We start from the raw sequence: 24,621 nt of genomic DNA on the forward strand, positions 1-24,621 counted from the left end.
CCACCAGCAGCGGCAGCTGCAAAAACCTTTCAAAGAAAAGGATAATAAGCTATGTTTATTATCCAAAAGGACAATAAACTATGTTTATTATCCTTTTCTTTGAAAGGGGCTGGGTCACGGGGGTGAAGTGCACTGAGGGGGAGTGCACAGAACTCCACCTCCCTGCAAATGTATGTATGGACGGCCGTCTCGGGCCGGCCAAACATACATGTGCACCGGGCTCTCTTGTCGCTGGGCTGGAGAGAGCCTGCACAGGCTCCCAGTCTGCCTGGGAGCACCCTGGCTGGGCGCTCCCAGCCAGTCCTGACGCTGCTCTAAGCAGCGTCAGGAATGGCGCAGGGCAGGCTGGGAGCTTGTTCCTGGAGTGACGACGCGGGAGAGGGGAGCGTCGCGCGGCGGAGAAGGTATGTTTTTTATTTTTATTTTACCTTAATAAATTTAAATGTATTAATGCCCTCCTGCGCCCCGCAGTCCCACCCCCAGGAATTCCTGCGAGCCACTACTGTCCCCATGTAGATGTAATAATATCACAAATCAGAGCACGCGTCACTTTATATTGTTTTGCCCATTATTTGCAGGTCCACAACAAACCTTTTTGGTCCCACTATGGTGCTGCTTGAGGGTAAGGAACATGATTTGGTTCGAGAACTCCTGTAAAGACTGCCCACTTAAGAAATTTGTCATGCCCTCCTAAATATTCTTAAAATAGCTCTAACAATCAGGAAGTGTTACAACAAGATATCATTGGAGATATCATTGGAATACATTTTCATGAATGAATATTGTATTTGTCTTTTCATGAATTTTATGAACTTTATCCCTGACCACTACTGCACTTTATCTGGAGATTTTTATTTATAATTTTATTATTTTAATGGGAATAATTGTAAGTTTTGGATGATTTGTTGCTTTTTTGGCAAAATTTGAAGAATAAACAATATTTGACTGACTGACTGACACTCTGTATAGTGTAGCATCCTCACATAGTCAGCCATGTGCACTTTTGGATGCGAGCGGCGGGTTGGGAGCAGGAACTAGCAGCAGGCCAGGCCTTGCTGCCAACCCCATGGTCAGGTATGGTAATAAAATATTACTTTACATTAAAAAAAACTTAGAAATTTACCAAAAAAGGGTAATGTGACGCTTTAGTTAGGCATGGTAAGAAAATCTAACTGTGCATTAAAAAAAAAAGAACCTTAGAAATTCATTGAAAACAAAGGTTAAAAAGATATTTTAGTTAGGTGAAAATGTCAGTTAAAAAGTACACTTTTAAACAAACAAAACCAATGAAATTCACCAGTTATTTTTATCTCAAGTAACTATAACTGTTGCCCATACTAACTATCACTCAAGCTCTCGCCATGCACTGCGTATGACCTCACATACTACATCACTCTTGATATGCTCTATAACATCATTGATGGCTGCCAATCCGTGCGCGACCCTTCTCACTAACCAACCTATCCCAGCGCGGCTCCAATGCGTCACACTCACACACACTGTGGCTGACAAAGTCTTGCGGCTTGTCTCCCTTGCCCTCTATTCACACAAAAACTAATGCAATATATTGCGAGCACTATCAAAACTCAAATTTGCCGGTTTACTACAGGAAAGGGTAACACAATCGCTTCAGAACTTTACAGAGATTTTGCTTAGCCTCGGCCGCTACTCTCTCCTTCTCAGATCCTGCACTCGCAAGCAAAGTTTTACCCGCAGATTTTTCTCTCGACTTGTCAATGGGTTGTCCTAGTGCACTTTAGGACTCACCAAATCTCCATCGAAGTTTTCATTCACTCACTTTTCCTCAACCTCGACTCGTCAACCACGCCCGATTGACCTATTAAACCGTACAAATTACAACATAAACCAAGTGTCTCAAACACTTATCAATATACTCCAGAGTCTTAGACCACGCAGGGTCCGTACATCACCAACAACCATGTGGACAATTTTTGAGCACAAAGCGCCACACTCACATGAAGTTCGCCGACTTCCCTACTCTCATACTGAGGAGTACGCACACTAAAACATTACCTGGCCTAAAATTCTAACAAACCTCACAATTCACCTGTGATATGCATAAGCTGTGCAAGTGCAAAACCTATTTCATTCACACTATCTCTAGGAGGCTTAGAACATACCCAACTCGCTTCAGCAAGCTCTGAGATTCCGGGAAAGTCATTCGGGACTTAGGGGCACATCATCTCTCCAATTTGTATCATTTTAAAACAATTTTCAAACAGTGGTCCCTCGTCCTAGGGCCCCAAAAGGCCAAACCATCTACCTCTGCTACCAAAACTGATAACGCATCAGAACCTTGAGAAGTAAACTTACAAGGAGACACGTCTAGGCCAATTAACCTTTTGACCACGTTTGGAGACTTCCCAGAACGAGATATCCTTTAGCATAAAAATCAATATGTCAATACCTCTTTCAATATTCACAATAACTAATCATTTAAGCCAATCAATAACATTTAATATAGATCAATGCAGCGAATGCACCATGACCTTTCAGCCATGAAAACCACACAAATCTAGTTATGTGTTAGGATATTTATTCCCTATTAGTTACAGTCTAATATCATATTTATTAGTTTCAATATCAACAAGCACGTCAAAATCACTATAACTTGGCAATCAGAGCAAAACCTTATCAAAGCATAGATCATGAACATTTAGAATGAAGCACGACGTTAATATGAATCAACTTTAGCAGAGTATTATTAGTACATTATTGAACAAAGCAAGAATGTTGTCATTTGTCTATTTGCATCCGATATTAGTGTACTCCTTAACTAACTTCGAATTAGAATCAGCATGTTGGGCTTCATGCGAAACAATTTGGCAAACAAATTTGGAAAAACAACAGCCTCTATCAAAAGAGCAGTTGGTACCTAAAAAGAAAAGGCAAACAGACAATTACAGTTTCATTAGATAGTTACCCATCCGAATGAATCAGCAAACAGCGTCAGTCTTCGTCCTCAGGACATCAGTCTATTCGTCATCAGCACAGATAGGACAAGCAAGTCTCAATTGAGCATAGCTAAAGAATAAGGCTCTACTCTCATAAGGAGGAGAAGTGCGTATCGGGCAAGGAATAAGATGAGGATGGTTTAAAGTATCAGAGTCTCAAATAATAATGGCAAAAATTGTCCCAATAATGGCTGATTTCTTCTCGGGTCATGCTGTTATATCAAAGCTGTCGAACTAGCCCTTAATTTCCCATTGGATCAATTTTGGTGCATCATCATCTCTGTCCAATAATTCTCCACACACCTTACTAGAATTTTCGACAAAACACAGTTCTCACTCAGTCGATTGGCTCCTGTTATTGACGTCTTCGTCGGGTGGAATGTCAGGTAAGAAAAGTTACACTTTACACTCCAGTCAGTAGTTCCATTGTCTCCTCCTAGTCCAGGCGGCCTTGCACCTGTTGCGAATTACACTGTTGCATTTGGCAAGAATGTCTCGTTGAGCAAGTCGGGTCCCATGAGAAAGAATTTACTACGGCTACACACACATATCTTGCTTCTGGAAAAGTAGAGCTTTGTGTCCTTGAGGAAACAGCACATTGCACGTTAGAAAAACACAGTTAATATGAGACCAGGCAGCTAGGTCCAGACCTTCGCTAACTAAGGCCTAGTGATTAATTTAGCAAAAACCAAATACATAACTCTTAATGCTAATACAAAGTCATACATTAGTACATTATTAATTCATCATTAATCAGTTTCATTAATCATCGTATACATTGATGGCCACTCCCCATGGGCACATTTCAAACGTGTAAATTATTTTCTATGTTAACACATTTTCTATGCAGCTTCATTACAGAATATATTGCAAGCTTTTCATGTTAATATTGATTTTAAAGGTCACACTCCAACAATAGGGGTGTGAGATATATTTACTTTAGGGCATGAGTTATAGTTACAGCATAACTGAAAGAGACAAACATTTCTCCCTGTTTCTTTGGTGTGCTGTTTAAAATCATGTACTAACTCAGAAAAATTCTGAGGTAAATGTATGGGCTAAAGGGGCTGGACATGGTGCAGTTGCATAGAAACACATGCTCAGCTCTGCTCTGAGCATGTGCAACTGTTTATGATAAGGCCCTTTTTTCCTACACACAAATCAGCTGGTCTAGACTATGGTTATTTATTGATCTGTTTGTGCACACTTATTTCCCATGAAAAAAAAGTGTAAAATATAAAGGATTATCATGCATACTTAAAACAAAGGTCAAACAATTTGAAGAGAAAAAATGATCAAGAATCACGTTATTATACATAATGCTATGTTTAATCTGAAAACATCCTACGATAAATTAGGAAATACAGCTAAAATGTTTATAATCAATAGCAAGTATTAATTTAATCACCCTTTTTAAACCATATTGATTGCTTTTGTTAAGGTTCAAGCATTTTTACTCTGTAGCTTCTGTGGAAAGTAGCCAACATCATGTATTTAGGCTAGCCTGGCGAAGTGAATAAGAATATCGCAAAATCTGGGCATATCCTTTAGCTTACCCTCACAATAGCTTATTCTTGTTGGATTGCTTTTACAGACAAGGTTTTTCTTGCACAAAAAAGCTCTCTAGTACTTGATAGCTGTCCAGCATCCCAAGCCAAGGTGACAGCAGACATTTTTGCTACATTTTGCCATTAGAGCTGTTACATTTCAAGTACCTATGTTGGAAGAAACATATTAGGTCAGACAATACAAAAATAGTCTGGTTTTCAATATGTTGCGTGGAATTTAATTGGTTCTAAAAAATTATGATGAGGCAGGTATATTATTTGACCACCTCCAAATGTGAACCAGCAATACACAATTTATTTGCGGGTATTGATTGACCTATACTAAATTTCATTATCTTCGTATTCTTTGAGTTGATTTCTAACTTATGTAAATTGATCAATTTGGGTGTTTTGGACAGAATATCGGAACGCCACATATATCTATCTTGATGATATATATATCTTCAAGGTACTGAGATGTGGAGTTAAGAATAGTAAATCTATATTTACCTTTTTGCTCTTAACTTCTCAATATTGATATTTTTAACAGAATATTCTGTCCATATGATAATTTTAGTTCCAATATTCTTTCAGTGATCCCTAAAACTGTCTACAGCACTAAGCTGTTGTTGTGATACTATTGGGCTCTTGCAGTTGGGGGCTATCTCATCAGTATACTGTATGATGGGAATAGGGGTAGGCACTAGAGTAAGTGGATAACAACAGCAACCAATAAAGGAATCAGGAAGATTGGCTGTATACACTGAAAACAACAATGAAGAAGAACACACCCCTACATGAGAACATATTGTGTAAAAATGTTGGAAAAGTATTCACTTTTTTTTATTCAAGTAAGAGCCATGACCAGGTTTTAGGGATTTTATCCCCCCAAAAAGTATATAAACTTTTCAGTAATTTAAACTTTAGCTCAACCCCTAGTAGCTATGGCACAGAGTAGATAGGCTTAACGTAAAGAAAATGTATAAAGCAATTAGAAGTACCAAAACAGTTGAAGAGTTGAAAACACAACAAAATAATAATCCCACTCTAATTTATAAAACAAGAGAAAAATGTAAGAGGCAAAATGACACCAAATGACAACAATCCAATAAGGGGAACTGAAGATATGAATTTTGAGAGATTTAAGTACCAAAAAGCGCAAAGCACCAATGGTAGTCAATTATAGTGGTAGACGAGGGCCTAGGTGAGATTTCTGGTTGACTCGATGAAGCATTGTCATATACAACAAGAAGATTGGCTCTCCTAGGGCATGGAAGTAGCAAAGTTCAAATAAAGTTCCTGGGTTTCAATCTGAAAAAGGGCATTGTGGTTTTTCTGAGGAAAAACTCTTCTTCACACAACATAAACCTGAAATTCTGTCTCATGCCTTGGGCCTGCCAGTCAGATCATTTGCTCGAAACCCTGAAGCTCTGGAGTAAAAGTTCTCAGGGGGGCATTAAGAGATTCTCAGGTTGTCAGGCAGAGGGCAAAACCAAAATCCTGTCTAGCTCCAGTTGCCACTCGTGAGCTGGGATTCTTCAAAAGAATGTTCTCTTCAGCTTTTGTATTTTCATGGAGCCACCCAGGGGTTTGGCCTTATGATCCTTGGACATCTGTTTGTTTTTGGATTCCAAGTGATAGGAGCTCCATTATCCTTAGGTCCTACTAACAGATCATAGATGCCAATTGCAGCACATTCAGATCTGCCTAGTATTATTTTGCAAGTCCAGGAGAGGCACAATAAAGGTGCCTTGGGGCACCACATTTATGTTTGATACAAGCTAGTGGATGGGGGTGACTTCTTTGCACTGTTTAACCAGTGGGGTAAAAGTTTCCAGGAGCAACCCTACCCACTTTTTCAGTAGTTTCTATTTGCCTTACTGCAAACAGGCCCAAAATAACACGTGCCAGGACATTTTCCGTATAACAATAATGTTCCGTCATACTAAACCTCGGCTCTGAGACCTGGGGTTGTGTGTAAGAGGTTCGTAGTGAAATCACCAGTGTTCACCCATATCTAACACCAAGATCCAGACTGAAGTAGGCACTCTGCATATTACAAACCTTAGACAAATATTTAGTAGGACCCAAGCAGGCTCCTTTAGTAAAAAGGATGGGGGTTCTCTCCCATTTGCATGCGTCCACTGCACCAACTCTAAATGTGAAAGCCTACTTGACAAGTCTGATGGACTTTTACAAGTAACACTTTAGATGCACTTCAAAGAGTCCTTCCCTGTCCCAGCAAATGTTAACTGACATTTTGATAGGGCACCTGCTCTGTCCTCCAGCCATGCAGGAGCCAATCACATTGGGCTCTTTTTGACATTATACTGTCAAGTCCTGCTGGAGTGTCAAACCTTGCCTGACAAGTCTGCTGGGGTTTCACATATAACACTTGGGCAAAACTTCAAAGGACAGGAACAGGATGGCAAAGCAATTCTCAAAAATCAAGTGTGTTGTTGCTGGGAAACCCAGGTTTGTCCTAAAAGACTTCTGTTTCTGGGTTTATTGTGAGCATAGTGACTGCCCAAACTAGAATTTGGAACCAGATGTACACAGCTTTTTTTCTGTTCTGTTCTGTTCTGTTCTCAAATGGCCCGATTCACAGAATCAAGCCGTTTGCGACCAGAAAAAAAGCATTTTTGAATCTACAAAACCCTGTTTGGCGTGTTTGTAATCTATTACCAAATCACAAAATGGGTAGCAATTTGGTATTATGAAGGGGCATGCCAAGGGCATCCCTTCCTAATAGCGAGTCACGCTGGTATGTTGGAAAGCTTTGGGACCAGGAATGCTATTACAAAACATTCACAGTTAGCACCAACTTCAAGTTGGTGATAAACCATTCACAAATGGGTGGGGTCCCTAAGGGACCAAAAGTGTTTGAAGAGCAGGCAGTGCTCCCACAGACCATTGCCTACTCTTAAAAAATGAAAAGAAAACTTTTCATTTTTGGTTTTTGTAATGTATCCCATTTCCCTTTAAGAAAAATGGGTGCATTACCAAAAAACAGATTGCTTTATTGAAAAAGCGATCACAGACATGGTTGTCTGCTGAGCTCAGCAGGTCACCCTCCCTGTGATTGTAGCCATTCACAATTGGATGCAAATTGTGACCTGCCTCATGAATTGTTTATTGCAAATCACTAACAGTGTCAAACACACTGTTGTACATTGCAGTTCGAGATTTTCTAATAGCAAATCAAAAAAACATTTGCTATTAAGAAATCACAAACATGCAATTTCGTACATCTGACCTTAAGTGTTATATGTACAAGGATACTATGTATATCAGTGGTTCCCAATCTTTTGACTTCTGTGGACCCCCACTTTACCATTACTGGAACCCGGGGACCCCAACTGAATCATTATTGGAATCCGGGGACCCCCAACTGAGTCATTACTGAAAGCTGGGGACCTAATCTGTTAATATTATTTAATTCTCTAAGCAATCGCAGACCCCCAGGGGTCCCCGGAACATAGGTTGGGAACCACTTATGTATATCATAGTACTCTCCCTACATACACCACCAGCCCTAAGAGCCACCATTTTGAAAATGCCTAAAGTGGATAGGATTGATCCCAGAAATTTTTATCCCTGATTAGGGTGTGCCCAGGAGTCATTCCTAGTCATTAGCTTGTGCTAAGCAAAAATGTGGCATCTCCAGGAACCCATTTCAGGACACTCCTAGATCTGAGAAAATTAATAAAAGGACTGTTCATTTTATCTAAAACCTGAGAAGAGACCTGGGGAGGAGGACTGGACCTGCTCTCTCTTGTACACAGGAAAAAGATGTGGACTCCAAGAGTTCTGCGGCTGAACTCCTGTTAAAGCTACAGGGACACAACAAGCCTACAAGAGGCTTTTTCCTGCAGTTGCTTAACTGATCATTTGCACCAGCACTAGACCCTGATGTTTGGCCTCTGCCTGACACCTTGTGAGTCTCCAAGTGCCTTAACTGAAGTCCTGGAAGGGTTTAGAAGTCAACTCCTATGGTGGATTGGGAAATAAAGAACTAAAATCAGAAGTACAATCTTTGACCAGTATGGACAAATATGGTAAGTTTATCAGACCCTTGTTCCATTTCTGTCAGTGTCAAATTTCACCTAGGTTCCAATCTACCGCAACCATGGGCTACCATTGGCATTTTGTTCTTATGACTCTTAGCATTAATCCTACTTAAAACTTTAAAAGTAATTGGTATTAAATTTTACTCTATTTTTCTAATTTGATTTGGGATTTGTATTGTGTTGTATTTCACCATTGTTACTGATTTGATATTGCACAATACTATAGACATTGCCCTAAGTTAAGCTTGTCTGCTCTGTGCCACAGCCACCAGAGGGCTGAGCTCAGGTTAGTTTAGTGACTCTGAGGGTTCACCCTAACAAGGGTTGTGATTATTCCTTGAGTTGCGTTGTCATCCACCCCAAATAATCAATTTATTACAACAAGCCATAATCAACCAGAAGAACCACATATACATAGCATTATGTGTATAATACCAGGTGCAAGAAACCATTGCTTCTAAAATGCATTTCTTAAAGAAATGTGTTAGCTTCATGTTACTGGGTATGGTTGTCTTTTAAACTGTGTTTCAAATCAGGTTGAATATTCATAATTTCAATGACAAGTTTTTTCATTAACTCAGAACAAGCAAAATATGACTTGCCTATGATATCTAACTGACTGTGATTCAATAAATGTTATGTAGGTGGTCAGATCAAAATCTGTTTTATGGTTACATTTGAGATTGGCTTGAATGTGGTACACCAGCTACCCAGATTGTATTCACATAATTTCTTGAACAGTATGGAAAATTCAATTGTAGTTTTATTGAAATATGATCGCAGTATTTCCATATTTTCAACATATTTCCATAGATTACAAACTACTAGAAAGTATTCACTAATTGTTGTCAAACCTCCTTAGTCCAAGTAAATTGGAAAATACAATACCATTAGTGCCTGTTGTTTAAAATACTGAAATTTCATAATGGAAACACAGCTATGAAGCTGTTGTAACTTAGGCATTAAAATCCCCCAATAACAAACATAACCTTGTGTATATTGGGTGCTTGAATGCTGGATAGCCTTCAGGCATGTAAGACAAAGGCCCTGATTTAGATATTGGTGGACTGGTTACTCCTCACAACTGTGACGTATATCCCATCTGCCAAAATTTAACTCCCGTAGAATATAATGGGACGCTGTGACAGAGTAACTTGTCCACCAATATCTATATCAGGCCCAGAGTGTCCACTCATGTCTGCAGCACTGTTTGTCCCCCCCTTTGTGTGACAAGATACAAAATGGCCCACAGCCTTTCACTGCAGACTGGAAGGACAGTGTTTTTACTGCCAGTTTGACTTTGCAATTTAAACCAATAGTTTTTGCAGGTTTCGCCCCACTTTCACTTTTTGTCCCCATTTGGACTACTAGCTGATGATGTTTTGACTCTGAGAGTGCACTGAAACTTGCTAACCAGACCTCAGTGCAAGTGCTTTAACCCCATACAAATTACATATTGAATTGAATACACCCGATTTGCAAGGCCTGATTACTTATAGCTCCCTAGTATAGGGTACCCAGGGTTCCCAGGGCATGTAAGACAGACTGTTACAGTGCTGTAGCACTGTTTGTGCCACCCTTTGTGTGACAAGATACAAAATGGCCCCTAGCCTGTCACTGCAGACTGGAAGGAGAGTGTTTTTACTGCCAGTTTGATTTTGCCATTTTAACCAATGGTTCTTGCAGGTTTCGCCCCATTTTATGTCCCCATTTGGACTGCTAACTGATGTTTTTTTGACTCTGAGAGTGCACAGAGGCCTGCTAACCAGACATCAGTGCCAGTGCTTTAACCTCATACAAATTATATATTGAATTGGATACACCCGACTTGCAAGGCCTAACTAACTTATAACTCCCTAGTATATGGTATCCAGGGTTCCCAGGACATATAAGACAGAATGTCTCTGTGCTGCAGCACTGTTTGTAGCCACCCTTCGTGTGACAAGATACAAAATGGCCCTCAGCCTGCCACTGCAGACTGGAAGGAGAGTGTTTTCACTGCCAGTTCGACTTTGCCATTTAATCAAATGGCAAAGCCACCCTATCCCTTAACATTATATATGCCTCCCCTAAGGAAGGCTGATGGAGTCCTATGGCAGGTCGCTGTATTTTATTTAAGTAAGACAACTGTGTTTTTATGTTTCTTAACAGCAACACTTCCAAACTGTTGTTTTGCTGTCGGTAGAGTTGGTAGCCCCTTTGGTTAACACAGAGCTACCAGGTGGCATCCCAACTCGGTTAACTTTTAACTGGGACTACCAAACTGGGTCATGTAAGGTATCAGATTAATAGTGGCGTTATATGTGACCTGATGCCTAGGTCGAAATTAATAACACTATTAAAGGTAGGCGACTTTTAGAAAGTTGACATTCTGTGCTCTGCTTGTCCAGCAGTCTCACACAGGCCTACACACACAGACAGGTTTCTGAATGCATGGGGAGATGTGAGAAGGACTCCCAGGCTCAGAAACAAAGGCAGTGCTGCAGCAGCAAGGTGCCATCTCCTCTGCCAGGATGGCCACTGGGGGGGGAGGGGTGAGGGGGATAGCCCAGAGGTGTACTTCAAAGGAAGAGCCTTCTTTGATGGATAGCTTGGCCCAACACCCCTGAGCAGGATGCCTATTGTTTCTGCAGACAGCCTGAAGACAGGGCCAGAAAGGGGAAACTTACCCAAACCTGTTTTTCCTTGGGCCTGTTGCCATCAGGTAGCCACACACCTAGGGTGGGCTACCTTGCTCCTAAAGGCCAAGAAAGGGTTATGCCATCTTGAAGGGGGCAAGAATGTGGCATTCTGGGATAGCCAGATGCCACACATCACAGGAACTTCGTCACTAGGTAGGAGGAGACCCAGAAGCCCATTGACTAGTGATGCATGGTCCCCTCAGGGCACTTTTCTTGGATAAATATGTCACCCCTGGCACGTTGTCCCTCACTACTCAACGGACTTGGAAGGAGGACAAGAAGAAGACGACCTTGCACCCATTGGAAGTGCACAAAGAGATGCTGCAATACCAGAACAAATCCACCTGCTTCACTTTGGGCTAGCAGAGTTTGGACCCTGTTGTGCATGCCTGGCTCAGGGAAACACTGATGTCTGGCCCAAGTCCAAAGCAGGGACTCCAAGGGTCAGTCAACTTACCTCCCAGAATGGCACTGGAGACACTAAAGCTAAAAGACCCAAGTTGCATCTCTGGTAGCCACTGCAGAAGTCTTACTGCTATGGGACGGCAGACACCTCCAAGGACAACTTGGAGATAGCCAGAAGGTGCACTTGTGTCTGCTGGACCCATGAGTGTTGGTTGTGACTGGATTTGTAACCCATGAGGGACACCAGCCTCCACCAAAGGTTTGCAACATGACCGCTGTGTTGCAAAAGCACACTGTCTGCACCAGCAGCCCTTAGAACCTTGCAAAGAGGACTGCATGGGATCCTGAGATCTGGGGGTAGAGTCGCCGCCAATCACCTGTGGACCAAGGACTGGACTGAACTTGACCCTTGTGCACCACAGAGCATCCGGAGCATCTTTGAGTATCTTTGAGCCTGCATCCCTCCGCATCAGGACCACTTCATTTTTGTCTATGGTGCTGATCCTATAAAATTTGGATCTTGCTCTAAAAATGCTCTGGTGGGCCAAGTAGCTGTCCAGAGTATCCTCTCTGGCCCCCTAGACCTCTGACCTACCGGACTTGGTCACCCAACTTGGCCTGGAGTTGCCAAACTCATTTTTACAATCTTTCCAAAGGTTTTGTTGACCAGTGCTTGTTTGTGGTTGATGCTAAAGTTATTTCTTCCTTTAAAAACAGGATATGATAAAAATATACTTTTTACACTCAAATAAACTGTACTTTAAAATCCTCCTCAGTAGTGAAGTCGGATTTAAGTTACCATTCTGAAAATGCTGCTTTTTGAAAGTTGGCAATCTCTTGTTCTAACCAACTGTGCTTTTCTGTCAGTGTCCTGGGTCACATGACTGTGAATGGCTCTTGCGTTGGGTTTTTGTGTATTGTTTGAGGAGGCATTATACCCAGCCCCACTCACAATTCAAAAGGCTCTGCCTCCAGCACACACAAAGGCCTTTGTGTGATACAGAATTACCACATACATAAATATATACATATATAGGGTCATATGTGATATAGGCCCTTGTGGGAAACTTCAACCAGATGGTATCAGACATTCAGTGGTAGTTAAATTGTCTTTGACATTATTTAATGAAAATTATGACCTACTTCTACTCTGCTATTTTAACACTAGAGATCATAGTACGAAAAAAGCGCACTGCTATTTTTCATAAACATCACTGCGTGGTATAGGTTGTACTGGGCTGATGCAATTTTGCACCGATATTTTCTCTGTCATGCAAGTACTAAAATGACATTTGCACCAACTGATCAGTCACATTTTGTGCAGGTCAGTTTGTCCAAATGTTGGTGCAAAGCTTCACTACCACCAGTACAAACTAGGAAACCCTGATATAGGGCCTAATGTACAAAGCTTTTTACTGATTGCAAATACTCGTTTGCTAAATTTAAGGGCTTGCAACAAGCAGAAAGTTTTTTCAAACGTACTAAAACCCATTCATTGATCAGAAAACGTGTTCTGAATCGCTAAATAGGTTTAGAAATTGGTTCACAATTGCTATTGAGAAGGGATGAAAAAAACACAGCCCTTACAAATAGCCATTCAAATTCTGATGTACTAATGTTTTGTACCTGTAGTCTGGTCACAAACCGCTCACCAGTTAATGACTTCCAAGTTGGGGTGTTTACTGATTCACAAAGCATAAGGGATCCTCGTTGGAGCTTTATGTATTTGGGAGCCAAAGTGGCAGCTTAAGGGGGAGTAGGCAGCCCAGTGAACGACTGAGTGCTCTCACTGAAGTTTTCCAAAATTGAACATTTGATTTAAGCCCTGGTTAAGGATCTTGGACTGCTTAAAAAAAGATTTCTATTTGAAAGCAATAACTGGGATGGTGGTCTACCATTCCTTGCAGGCCGCTAGCTCTGTGATTGTAAGCAGTCAGAGAGGGTCGCAGGTTGTGACCTGCCTAATGAATATAAATAGGCACGTTGTTCAGCAACTCACGTCATTTTAGTATTTTGTGAGACAAATTATTAATACGTAGGTGCACAATTTGTGACCACGTTTCGTGAAAATAAACGTTGTACGTCAGGCCCATAAATCCAAAATTGCACCAGTACAATCTATAATATCTGTCACAGAGGGTGCGCTTCTTGGCTGTATGAAAATATATTGCAAACTCACACTGAATCGATTCCAGTGTAAAATGTGTTAGCATTACTCGTTTGACAGAATCACTATCAAATTTATCAAATTATGCATTTATTCAAAATTCGTAAAGCAGTTGATGGATAAATTGTCTCACCATTATGAAGAACATACATGTTACATGTTTTCAAAATAGTACTTTTTATCTATATTCTAATAATAATATACAGTTTTTATTTTTGTAAATATCTGCAGCCAGATGTGTTTCGGGATATTCGTATTATGCTGGAGAAAATGGTAGAATATGTTTCTAAAAAGATTTAGACAGTTGTGCACTAGTTTTAAGTGCCACTTTCTTGTAACTTTCTCAAAGCCTCTTCTGGGGGTCCGTGACTGCTTAAAAAATTAACCAATACTAACAGATAATTAAAGTGTATATAAATAAAGACGTACTGTAAATAGCAAGGAATTTGAAATTGGAGGCTGAAAATTAAATGAGTATCCTTGGACTGATTCGTGGGAGCAGTGCAGGTGCATCAAACAGAATATAGCATGGACCATGTATGGCGTCTATTGAATTTAGAAAAACTGCAACTTTCCTATTAAAATTAGAATTTTCTTCTTTATTTTGTTTGCAAATTAAACAAAATGTGTTATCATTTATGTATGTATTTGATGAAATGCGTGTTTATATATATTTTTGTGCATGTTTTATGGTTCAAATCATAAACAATGTTTAGGCCAGATCCCTGACATCCAGTAATGACTCAGCAGGGGGTCCCCAGATTTCAATAATGATTCAGTGGGGGTCCCCTGGTTTCAGTAATGATAAAGTGGGGGTCTGTAGAAATCAAAAGGTGAGAACCACTGCCATAAAGCGTCATGATATGACATGCGGTCTTAATTAATGTTCCATGTGACACAAAAAAAACACAAAAACTCACCAGAAAGGTCACAGCTGGTACAAAGAGCTGAAGTTAATGTGAAGAGTAACACGATCGGCACGTCACTCCTTTGTAACACTCTCTTTCCTCGTTTTTGTCTTCATTGCAGACGTGCCAGGAAAACGAAACGAACAGTATTATGAATGTTGTAAAGAACCGTACCCTGACGTGACATACACAGTGACAATGCGCCGACGTACGCTGTACTATGGCCTGAATTTGCTAATCCCCTGTGTCCTCATATCCGGTCTGGCCCTGCTTGTTTTTCTCTTGCCTGCTGATTCTGGAGAAAAGATCTCACTGGGTAAGTTAAGCCTAGTGCTGCTTAATTCCAACGTATACAGTCGATATGTCACTCGGCACTAACTAAACAGTTAAATTAATGGGTTATAGCTGAAGCCATTAGGCATAAAATGCATGAGAAATATTAATGTGACATACCTCGAGATTTGTTAATACGAGGGAGTTATTTTTCTCATCTTTTCTGAGACATTGACTTTTTTTAATCACTTGTGTAGTGGCATGAAATAAATAAAAAAGGCCATGCATCGATGAGAATGAGCGAATTTCAAAACGCATTTGCATTTCAACTTTGTTCCCGCTCATTCCTCAGACTTGAAAAAGCAACACATAAGCATATCTGGTTGAGCCATATCTGAAGAACTGCTGATTAATTCAATATAGCAACATACGCAAATCACCAAGATATTGTAGTGTTGTGGCCGCGACAGCCACAATACCGTGAACCAAAGGCAGCGCGCTGCCGAACAAACTCACGCCACACAGTTGGTTTATCCAGACGTGTCGGCATGGTCGGAACGGGCCTGGCACGCCTTCAGTCTAGCAGCACGGGTCTCCTGCTGCTAGCGGCGAGCGTGTCCCTGCCCTCCCGCCACGCCCTGCTTTATTTATAGCTCCGGGCCGGAGGCCACAGAGCAAACCAAACTACAACGAAACAGGAGGTGGAATCCACCCGGATACATCCGGGGATTCCATCACGGCATTCTAACCAGAAGACCTCCCCCACACTTCAACACAGTGTCCACTGGTCGGTTACGTCACCGACACCACATTCCTCCCCAAAATATGAAAAAACAAAACAAAACAACCCACACAAACAACTGTCCACTAATCACACAGGTGACCATGCAGCCGAACAGAAGGGCAAGGATTACTACGCAAGTTATATCAGGTAGACTCTGAGCGATGAGGAGGCACACCAGGACTCACGTCCCCAGGCACCTGCTCCGCCGGGACAGGACCAGGGCCATCTTCAGGCTGATCAGCAGAACGGGACGTTGAACTATCCACACCAAGTCCTGGAAACACCGGACCCACATCATCAGCATCTCGGAAACTGTTCTCAACAGCATCTCCAGAAGAATAAAACCTTTTAAACAAAGAGATGTTGCGGGTCACCGTTTCATTCCCAGGCCGGGCTACAACAGCAGATCCATTTTGTTGCACAATTGTCCAAGGGACAGAACTGAATGGCATGCAAAACTTGCTCCCCGGCAGCACTTGCTTCAGTAACACCTGATCACCCACTCGCAGGTCGGACGGGACCGCTCGGCGAGCATGGCTTGCCCGCTGGTTGGACACACGCCTTTTCTCCTGAACTACGTCAATTGACACACCGGGAGGAATCCAAGAAGAATGATGAGGAATGGCATCCATCGACGCCCTCCCAAACGCGAGGTGAGTCGGCGCTCTGTTCGTGGTGGAATGGGGTGTTTGCCGGTAAGTCCTCAGGAATGAAAGGATAGCATACTCAACAGCCTGACCACCAGTTAAAGCGATTCAAATAACCTTGTTCAGAGTCCTCATGAATCTTTCGACCTCACCGTTAGCTTGAGGCCAACGCGGGGTAATACGGCGGTGACGCGTGCCCGTGACGTTAAGATACTCAGCTAGTTCTTTACTTTGGAATGGGGACCCATTATCTGACTTTATCTCAGATATGAGACCATGGGTAGCCATTGCCTTCTCGAGACCAGCAATCACAACATCAGCTGTAAGGGCAGGGATGATCTCCACTTCAGGGTACTTTGAAAAATCATCGATGAGGACCATGGTGTGACCACCATCAGGTAAGCTTCCAAAGTCCAAACTAGCCGACACCCAAGGACCAATCGGGGATGGCTCAGTCTCGATCGGATTGGGCCTGCTCGACTCACCAGTGGCCTGACACCATATGCAAGACCTCACCAGACTCTCCACTTGTTCATCCATAAGAGGAAACCACACTTTCGACCGGAGACGGCTCTTCGTCTTAACCATCCCTTGGTGACCATTGTGGGCCAACTCCACCGCTCTGGGAGTGAGGGAAGAAGGAATGACCAAACGATTGCTTCTTAACAGGCACCCCTCGACACCAGTGGTGAGCTCATCCCTCACGTTGTACAGACTCCCGATAATGCGTTGAGACTCTGAAGTCAGCAGAGGTAGTTGCCCTTTAAGACGGTGCCACTGATTATTCTGCATTGCCACCATAACCTTCTGTAGACATTCATCCCGTTTGGTAGCCTGAACAATCTCACTCATTGTCATCGGTATTGGCCTGGACCGGTCCGTAATGTATCTTACATATTCCTCAGTCTCTTGAGCCTCTTCAGTCTCCACAGCGGACGCAGCTCGGGGATGTCTCAACAAGTAGTCTGCCGGATTTTCAGATCCCGGGCGATATTCTAACTGGCACCGATAGTCTTACAACTGTAACATCCACTTCTCAATCCTCAGCGGGGGTTTGGAAGCAGTGCCATTGAAAAGAGGGAGTAACAGCTTGTGGTCGGTAGTTACGATAAATGGGCAGCCATACACATAAATATGGAAGTACTTGCAGCCCCAATGCACTGCAATCGCTTCCTTTTCTATCTGCGAATAACATGTTCAGTTTTAGTAAGCGATCGGCCGGCATAGGCAACAGGGGACCACATCCCTTTGGTGTGTTCTTGCAGTAAAACTGCCCCCAGTCCTTTTGGTCCAGCATCAACGGCGATTTTGGTGCTTCGATTTGGGTCGAAATATTTCAAAATGGTCACGCTGGAAAGTGCATCTTTGATCATATCAAAAGCGGACTGCTCCGGGACTCCCCACCTCCAAGGCTCAGAGGCTTTGGTGGGGTTCCGCAGAGGCTGCGTGAGGTTAGACAAATCCTTAATAAATCGGCCGCAGTAATTTACCATTCCTAGAAAACTCCGGACCTCAGTGATGTTGGTGGGGGGGGGGGGCGCCTTTTTAATGTAATTGACTTTGGCCAGATCTGGGACTACCCCACTCGAGGAAAACGTGTAACCAAAAAACTGTATCTTGTCCTTTAAGAATTCACATTTTTCTTGATGGAGCGTGAGCCCTGACTCTTGAATATGTTGTAGGACCTTCTGGTGTCGGGAATGGTGTTCCACAATGGTGGGCGCATGGACAAGAATGTCGTCACTGACATTGATAGTTCTAGGCAATCCAATCAACAGCTCCTGGATGACATTTTGGAATACGTCTGCAGCACTGGATACCCCAAAACTCAATCTTTTATATCTTCGGAGCCCGACATGTGTAGAGAAAGTCGTAATGTAACAGGAGTCTTTGGCCAATACCAACTGGTGGTATCCGGACCTGAAATCCAGTTTCGAGAACCATCTCGACTCGCTAAGCTCCACCAGGATGTCGTCAGTCGTCGACGTTAGATGCCTTTCCCTTTTTATGTCAGCGTTAGGGAGGCGCATGTCCACACAGATTCTCACTTCGCCAGGCTGTTTGGGTTTCCTGGCCACCACGATGGGGGAGACCCATGGAGTGGGTCCAGATACCTTCTCAATGATTCCAGCTCTTTCTATGTTCTCCAGTTCCCTCTCTACTTGGGGTCGAAGGTGGAACGCCACTCACTGATGACGAAGAGCTACTGGTTATACTGTGGGATCAATGTGGAGCTTTATTTCTCGGCCTCTGAGACATCCAATTCCTTTGAACACTCCTTCATATCGGGCCACGAGTTCAACTATGGACTCTTGATGAATGCTGAAAGCGAAGGAGACAATCGCCAACTCTTCTTCCGCTTTACAGCCCAACAGCATTCCTGTTCCTCCTTCCGTCACATAGATCTTCGCTGAAGTGGATTGTGACCCATGGGTGAGAATGGTTTGGAACATGCCTCTCAAAGCCAAAGGGGTGCTTTGCCCGTATGCATACACCTTGATGTTTGTCTTGGTTAGTGCAGGAGTCGGCACCATCCGACTGTATTCCTCTACGGGCAAAAGATTTATGGACGCTCCTGTGTCTACCACAGCAACAATCTCGTGTTCGCCCATCATGATCTGGCACTTTGGAAGTGGCGCTTGTCGAGGGTTGGAAGGCTTGACAACAAATAGGAAATGGACCACATGAATCATCGCTTCGTCATCATCCATGTCACTTCCCCGCTCCGATTTTTCGGGAGGAGCCTCTTCCAGTGCAACATTGACAGACGCACTTGCAGCTCCCTTGGATCGGCAAACCTTTGCGAAATGATTCATCTTTCCGCAGCTGGAGCATACTTTTCCTTTTGCTGGGCACTAGGATGATCTGTGCAGTATTCTCCCACAATACCCACATTGCCTCGTTCGGGCTTTGTTCAGTCTTTGTCTTGGTCTGTTCATCGGTGCCGTGACTACATTGACCACCTCTTCCTTTATGGGTCGTTGTAAGGCAGGCTCCATGTGCGAGGCTCGGGCTCTCGACAGCTCTTTCATGCGCCCCAACTGCAAAATATCCGGCAAGGACTTTCCAGATTCCTCTAGGATACGCTCTCAGAGCTTTAGCGATGCACACCCTTGAATTAACTGCCCTCTCACCTCTTCCGTTTAGTAATTGAATCTGCACGTGCTCACCAACTGTCTCAGCCTTAGGTGGAATGCATCTAACGACTCTTCCATTTGTTGCCTCGTTTGTCTGAATATGAACCTTTCATAGTGCGTGTTGACCATAGGTTCAAAGTGCCTATTGAGTGCTGCTATCAGCTTTGCATGTGTCTTGGGTGCATCCTCCACCAGGTTTTTTTATATTTTTTATATGTCTTTCCCTCCTATATGGATGAGCAAAGCACGCTTCTGGTCATTTGCTACCTTAGTGGCCTCGAAGAATAGGAGTACTCTTTCCACCCATTCTTTCCACTTTGGAACTTGGGCAGATGGTGCTCCTTCTACAATGAATGGTTCTACCGGAGGTATTGCGGACATTGTGGCTTGTTGGGCTCAGGAGCTGCGTTGGGCTTGATATGATCGTGCAGGTAATGGAACACACTGTCAGGTATCAGAGGGATCTAGGCACAGCTTATGGGGACCACTGTTTTATTCTCTGTGTCCTTGCCTCCAACACTGCGTTTTGGGGTCCTTGTTAGGGCTCCTAGGGGTTCCTCTGTGTTTTTTATTTTTTTAATTTTTTATCTGGTGTCCAATTTAGCTCACACCAGATATCAATGGCAAACAGAAACCGGCACGAGCACCGTGTAGTACACGGCCGCCGCTCTGTTAATTGACGAAAAAGGAAAACACAGGAAAACACAGAAGCGGCACAAGCACCGTGTTGTACACGGCTGCCGCTTTGTTTTTTTTTATTTTTATTTTTTTATCTGGACCGTGCACCCGCCGCACGAGCACCGCGTTCTGCACGCGGCTGACGCAGGGCACACCCAGGGGCGAGGGGCCGCACACCCTTGTCGCCAATTTTTAATGTTGTGGCCGCGACAGCCACAACAACGTGAACCAAAGGCAGCGCGCTGCCGAACAAACTCACGCCACACAGTTGGTTTATCCAGATGTGTCGGCGTGGTCGGAACGGGCCTGGCACACCTTCAGTCTAGCAGCACGGGTCTCCTGCTGCTAGCGGCGAGCGTGCCCCTGCCCTCCGGCCATGCCCTGCTTTATTTATAGCTCCGGGCCAGAGGCCACGGAGCAAACCAAACTACAACGAGACAGGAGGTGGAATCCACCCGGATACATCCGGGGTTTCCACCACGGCATTCTAAACAGAAGACCTCCCCCACACTTCAACACGGTGTCCACTGGTCAGTTACGTCACCGTCCAGCGACACCACAGATATGTCTATTCAATGTCACATTAGCTTTTGTGCGTTGAAACATTTTTCTCATGCTTCAGTAACACACAATAGTTGCAGTTTAGAAAACTTCCCATGCTCCTATGGCGTACTTAACTGGCAGAGGCAGTGCAAGCTTTTCTCACACACGCAACAAGGGTTGCACAGGAGGAAGCAGAGCAAGTTCTTGCACGAAGATAAGCAAGCATTGGCAGTGCCAATATATCAATGAATGAAAATGCCTTTTGTGCCGTTTATGGCTTTAGGCACTCAGTAAGTCATGTACGCACTCTGTCACTCATCTTTGCACTCATGCAGTCATTTCTCCATCCTTTAATGCATGCTTGTACTCAGCCTCTGAGTCAACCACAATAAAGCACACACAACCTCAACACATGCAAGATAAATTAAAAGAATACAAGTCGAAAAAAGAACAAATAGTGCTCTCTAAACACAACAGGAATGTTTGCCATAAAAAAACTAAACATACCATCATGTGTCCGTCCTTGCAGTAGTATTTTGTAGAGTCTATCGTTATTTTGAAGTTCCAGCATGACCAACACGTTCAGAATCGACATAATCTTAGAATGGAAAAACAATAATGCCCTATGGAAAACACCATTCCAAAATGGACACCTGATTTAGAAGACATAGTAACAGCATTGCAGATGAAATGAGCAGCAAACAAGGGGCTCATTAGCACTGTCTGGGGAGCTACAGTATCCCCTTAAGGACAATTCAAATAAAAACAGACTAGTGGCAGATGAGGGCTGACACAAACGCCCTATATGTATCTATATAGATGTGTATAGTTCCATATATGAATGCATGTATTAATTATTGATTTTTATTACAAGAGTCTGGCGGACAGCTACGCTTGTCAAGCCTTCTGAAGAGATTCTAGCAAGTATTATTACAGTGCAATTCGTATACCTCTAGGATTTGTCAAAAGGGAAACCAATATCAAAATGTTTCTGTGCAAGGGTAATATGTGAGATTTCATGCAACAAAATACCGCACTGCAGGCTTTAACAGGGTGCAAATACAATCCATCCATAAAGGCCTATTGGCTTTAGCATATGTGTTCTAAAGTGAATAAATCAGGTCCACTGCCTTTGCCGTAACTTTTTATAATAAACAGGTCAGACGTATAGCATCTGAAATAGCTATCCTAGTGAGCCAATCTCTCTTATTCTGTTAACATTGAACTATTAACATAAACACTGGCCTGCTTTATTGAACCTAAGCTTTTCCATGATGCATCTGTCAGGCGTGCTGTCATAAATTACGAAATTACAGGTGAAAGAGCAAAATGATTTCTATCTCCTAAGAGGCTCAAACAAGGATTATCACAGTGCCAATTATTTCTACCACGGTTTGTCAGAAGGGTTAACCAACACAAACACGCTTGTGTACTATGATATTCTATGAAATTCCATCTAACAAAATACTTATCTGTAGGCTTTAACATATAGAAATAACAATCCACCTTTAAATGTCTATCAACTTAAACATTTGCTTTTTACAGTCAATGCGTGAGGCCTACTGCCTTTATCATAACTTTTCATAATAAACAATCAGGCCGTAACCTCTCTCAATGGCTTGGTACCATGACCAACTCAGACCTAGTGTGTTGTGCATACAATTTCAAACAGAGCAACCATTGATATACTGTAATAAAATTACCAATATGTACAAATTACAAGTGTCAAAACCATATAAAATCTCTTCAGACAGAGCCAAGAGGGGATTATTGTATTTCACATCTTCAGTTTCTATGGTTTGTTTAGGAGGGTAACCAACACCAAAACCCTTGCCCACTACAGTAATCCGTGAGATTCCATGTAACCAGATACATGCTGACAGAGTTTAGCACGGTGTAATAACAATCTATCCTTCAAAGCCATTTGCCTTAAAACACATGCTTTTCACAGTATATGTCAAGCCTACTGGCAATGTCATATTGTTGCATTAAAAACAGATCAAACATATAGATTCTGGGTTACCTTTTCCCAACAAAGTAATAAGGCACATAGTTTTTGTCATTGGCTTGGTATCATGACCAACACATGCTAATCAATTGTAATATTGAACTGGCAACAATCAAGAATACAGGTGTAAAATTACAATTATAAAATTACAAATATTTAGGAAAACACAGTTTGCAAAAAATAAAAAAAAACTCCTCTTCATAGGGACTCATCATTGTGAACATCCAGACTTTGCTAGAGTGTGTGGCCAACACCAGAACTTGTTTCTACTATGGTAATCTGTGAGATTAAATGTCACAAAATTGATATTTACAGCCTGGAGCACTATATGATAACAACCCATTTTTAGAAAGATACTGGCCTTAACAAATGTGTTTCACAATATCTAAACTTGGCCTACAGTTTTTGTCATAACTTTACATAATAAGCAGATCAATTCTATGGCATCAGACATACCTTATTCCAGTATTCCAATAGGTATATAGCTTGTCACCATAACTAACTCACACCTATTTTTTTAGCAGAAATTTTCTCTCATGACAACCAACAGGTACACACAAAACTACAAAGGTCAACAAAATTACAGTTGGCAAAGCAAAATGCTTTTCCTAAAATGGCCGAACAAGAATTCTCACAGAGCAAATATTCTAGGTCCATGGTTGGTCAATGGGGGTAACTAACACCAAAACACTTGCATACTACAGTGTTCTGTGAGATTCCATGCAACAAAATCCATATAAATAAATACATCCGGCATACTCCTTTATCATAACATTTCATAATAAACAGACCAGGCCTTTAGCCATGATCTTTGACTTGCCACTACATCCAACCTAGTCCTGCTGTGTTGAGCGCATGCTTTGCCATAAACCAAAAAGTGCAAAATAAGCACTTGTTTCAGTGGAAGCACATAACTTCAGCCCTATCAAATCCTGTACTCAGTGCGGCCATCATGTGGGCGGAGCCTAAGCACCTCTCTCATAGTACTCTAAAAGCTTTTTTTCATCATATAAGATCTGGCGAGGGCTCTGCTGTCTAACGGGACCTAAGAATTAGTATAGTCCTGGGTATCCATAGTTCCCAAACATACAACTCTACTCTGAAGTCTAAAGCTAATGATGGAAAAGTAAGGTATTGGGAGTTGAAAACAATACATCCCTCATGATAGGCATCCTCCCATCTCTGCTACTGCCAGGGAAAAACACTGTTAATTATCTACTTATTTAAGACACTTTAACAGCATTACTGTCCAATGTGTGTACCCCTGAAAGGAGGTCAAGCATTGTCCAAATGTGTACTTCATATGTTGTGCATTTTAGAAAGCAATCTCTAGGCAGGAGGGAAAGCACTTTTTATTTGGAAGCACCCAAGGTTTGCCAAATCAAAACATGTTCTCCTGTCTACCAAAATGGGGACAGAGTCAAAACCACTGTGCAATACCCTTCAGGGCTCCTTTTAAGGTTGATCATATAAGCCAGACCTACAGCCAGACAGGAGCAATGAAAGTTGCACTCTCACACCAGTGCACAAGAATCATACGTAGTAACAGTATGGGCCACCCCAACTTACATAATCAGTACATCATGGATAGCAGCAAGTAAAAGTGTTACATGAACACAAAGCAGGAAATCATGAGCAATAAATGTGCTAACATTTGTTCCACATGGACAGGGAACAGTGTTGAAAAAGCAAGTCAGACCCAGAGCCAATACAGCAAAGGGAGAAGCAGTGCATAAGGAACCCATGCAAAGAAAAAGCCCCTGAACGGCTTCCAGCAGTGAAACAGTCTCAAAGACAC

The 24,621-nt window shown here is 42.5% G+C and overlaps 1 protein-coding gene across 1 annotated transcript in view; it reads left to right on the top strand.

Annotated features, from left to right (window-relative positions):
• Window positions 1–24,621, top strand: part of LOC138297135 (neuronal acetylcholine receptor subunit alpha-7-like) — a 2,137,462-nt gene that overhangs the window by 1,471,120 nt on the left and 641,721 nt on the right. Inside the window, exon 7 of the mRNA XM_069236631.1 lies at window positions 14,875–15,069. Within this exon, the coding sequence (XP_069092732.1) occupies window positions 14,875–15,069 (195 nt within the window). The remainder of the gene's footprint in view (window positions 1–14,874; window positions 15,070–24,621) is intronic.

This window comes from Pleurodeles waltl, chromosome 1_2, assembly GCF_031143425.1.
Source record: "Pleurodeles waltl isolate 20211129_DDA chromosome 1_2, aPleWal1.hap1.20221129, whole genome shotgun sequence".
Classification (NCBI taxonomy): Eukaryota; Metazoa; Chordata; class Amphibia; order Caudata; family Salamandridae; genus Pleurodeles; species Pleurodeles waltl.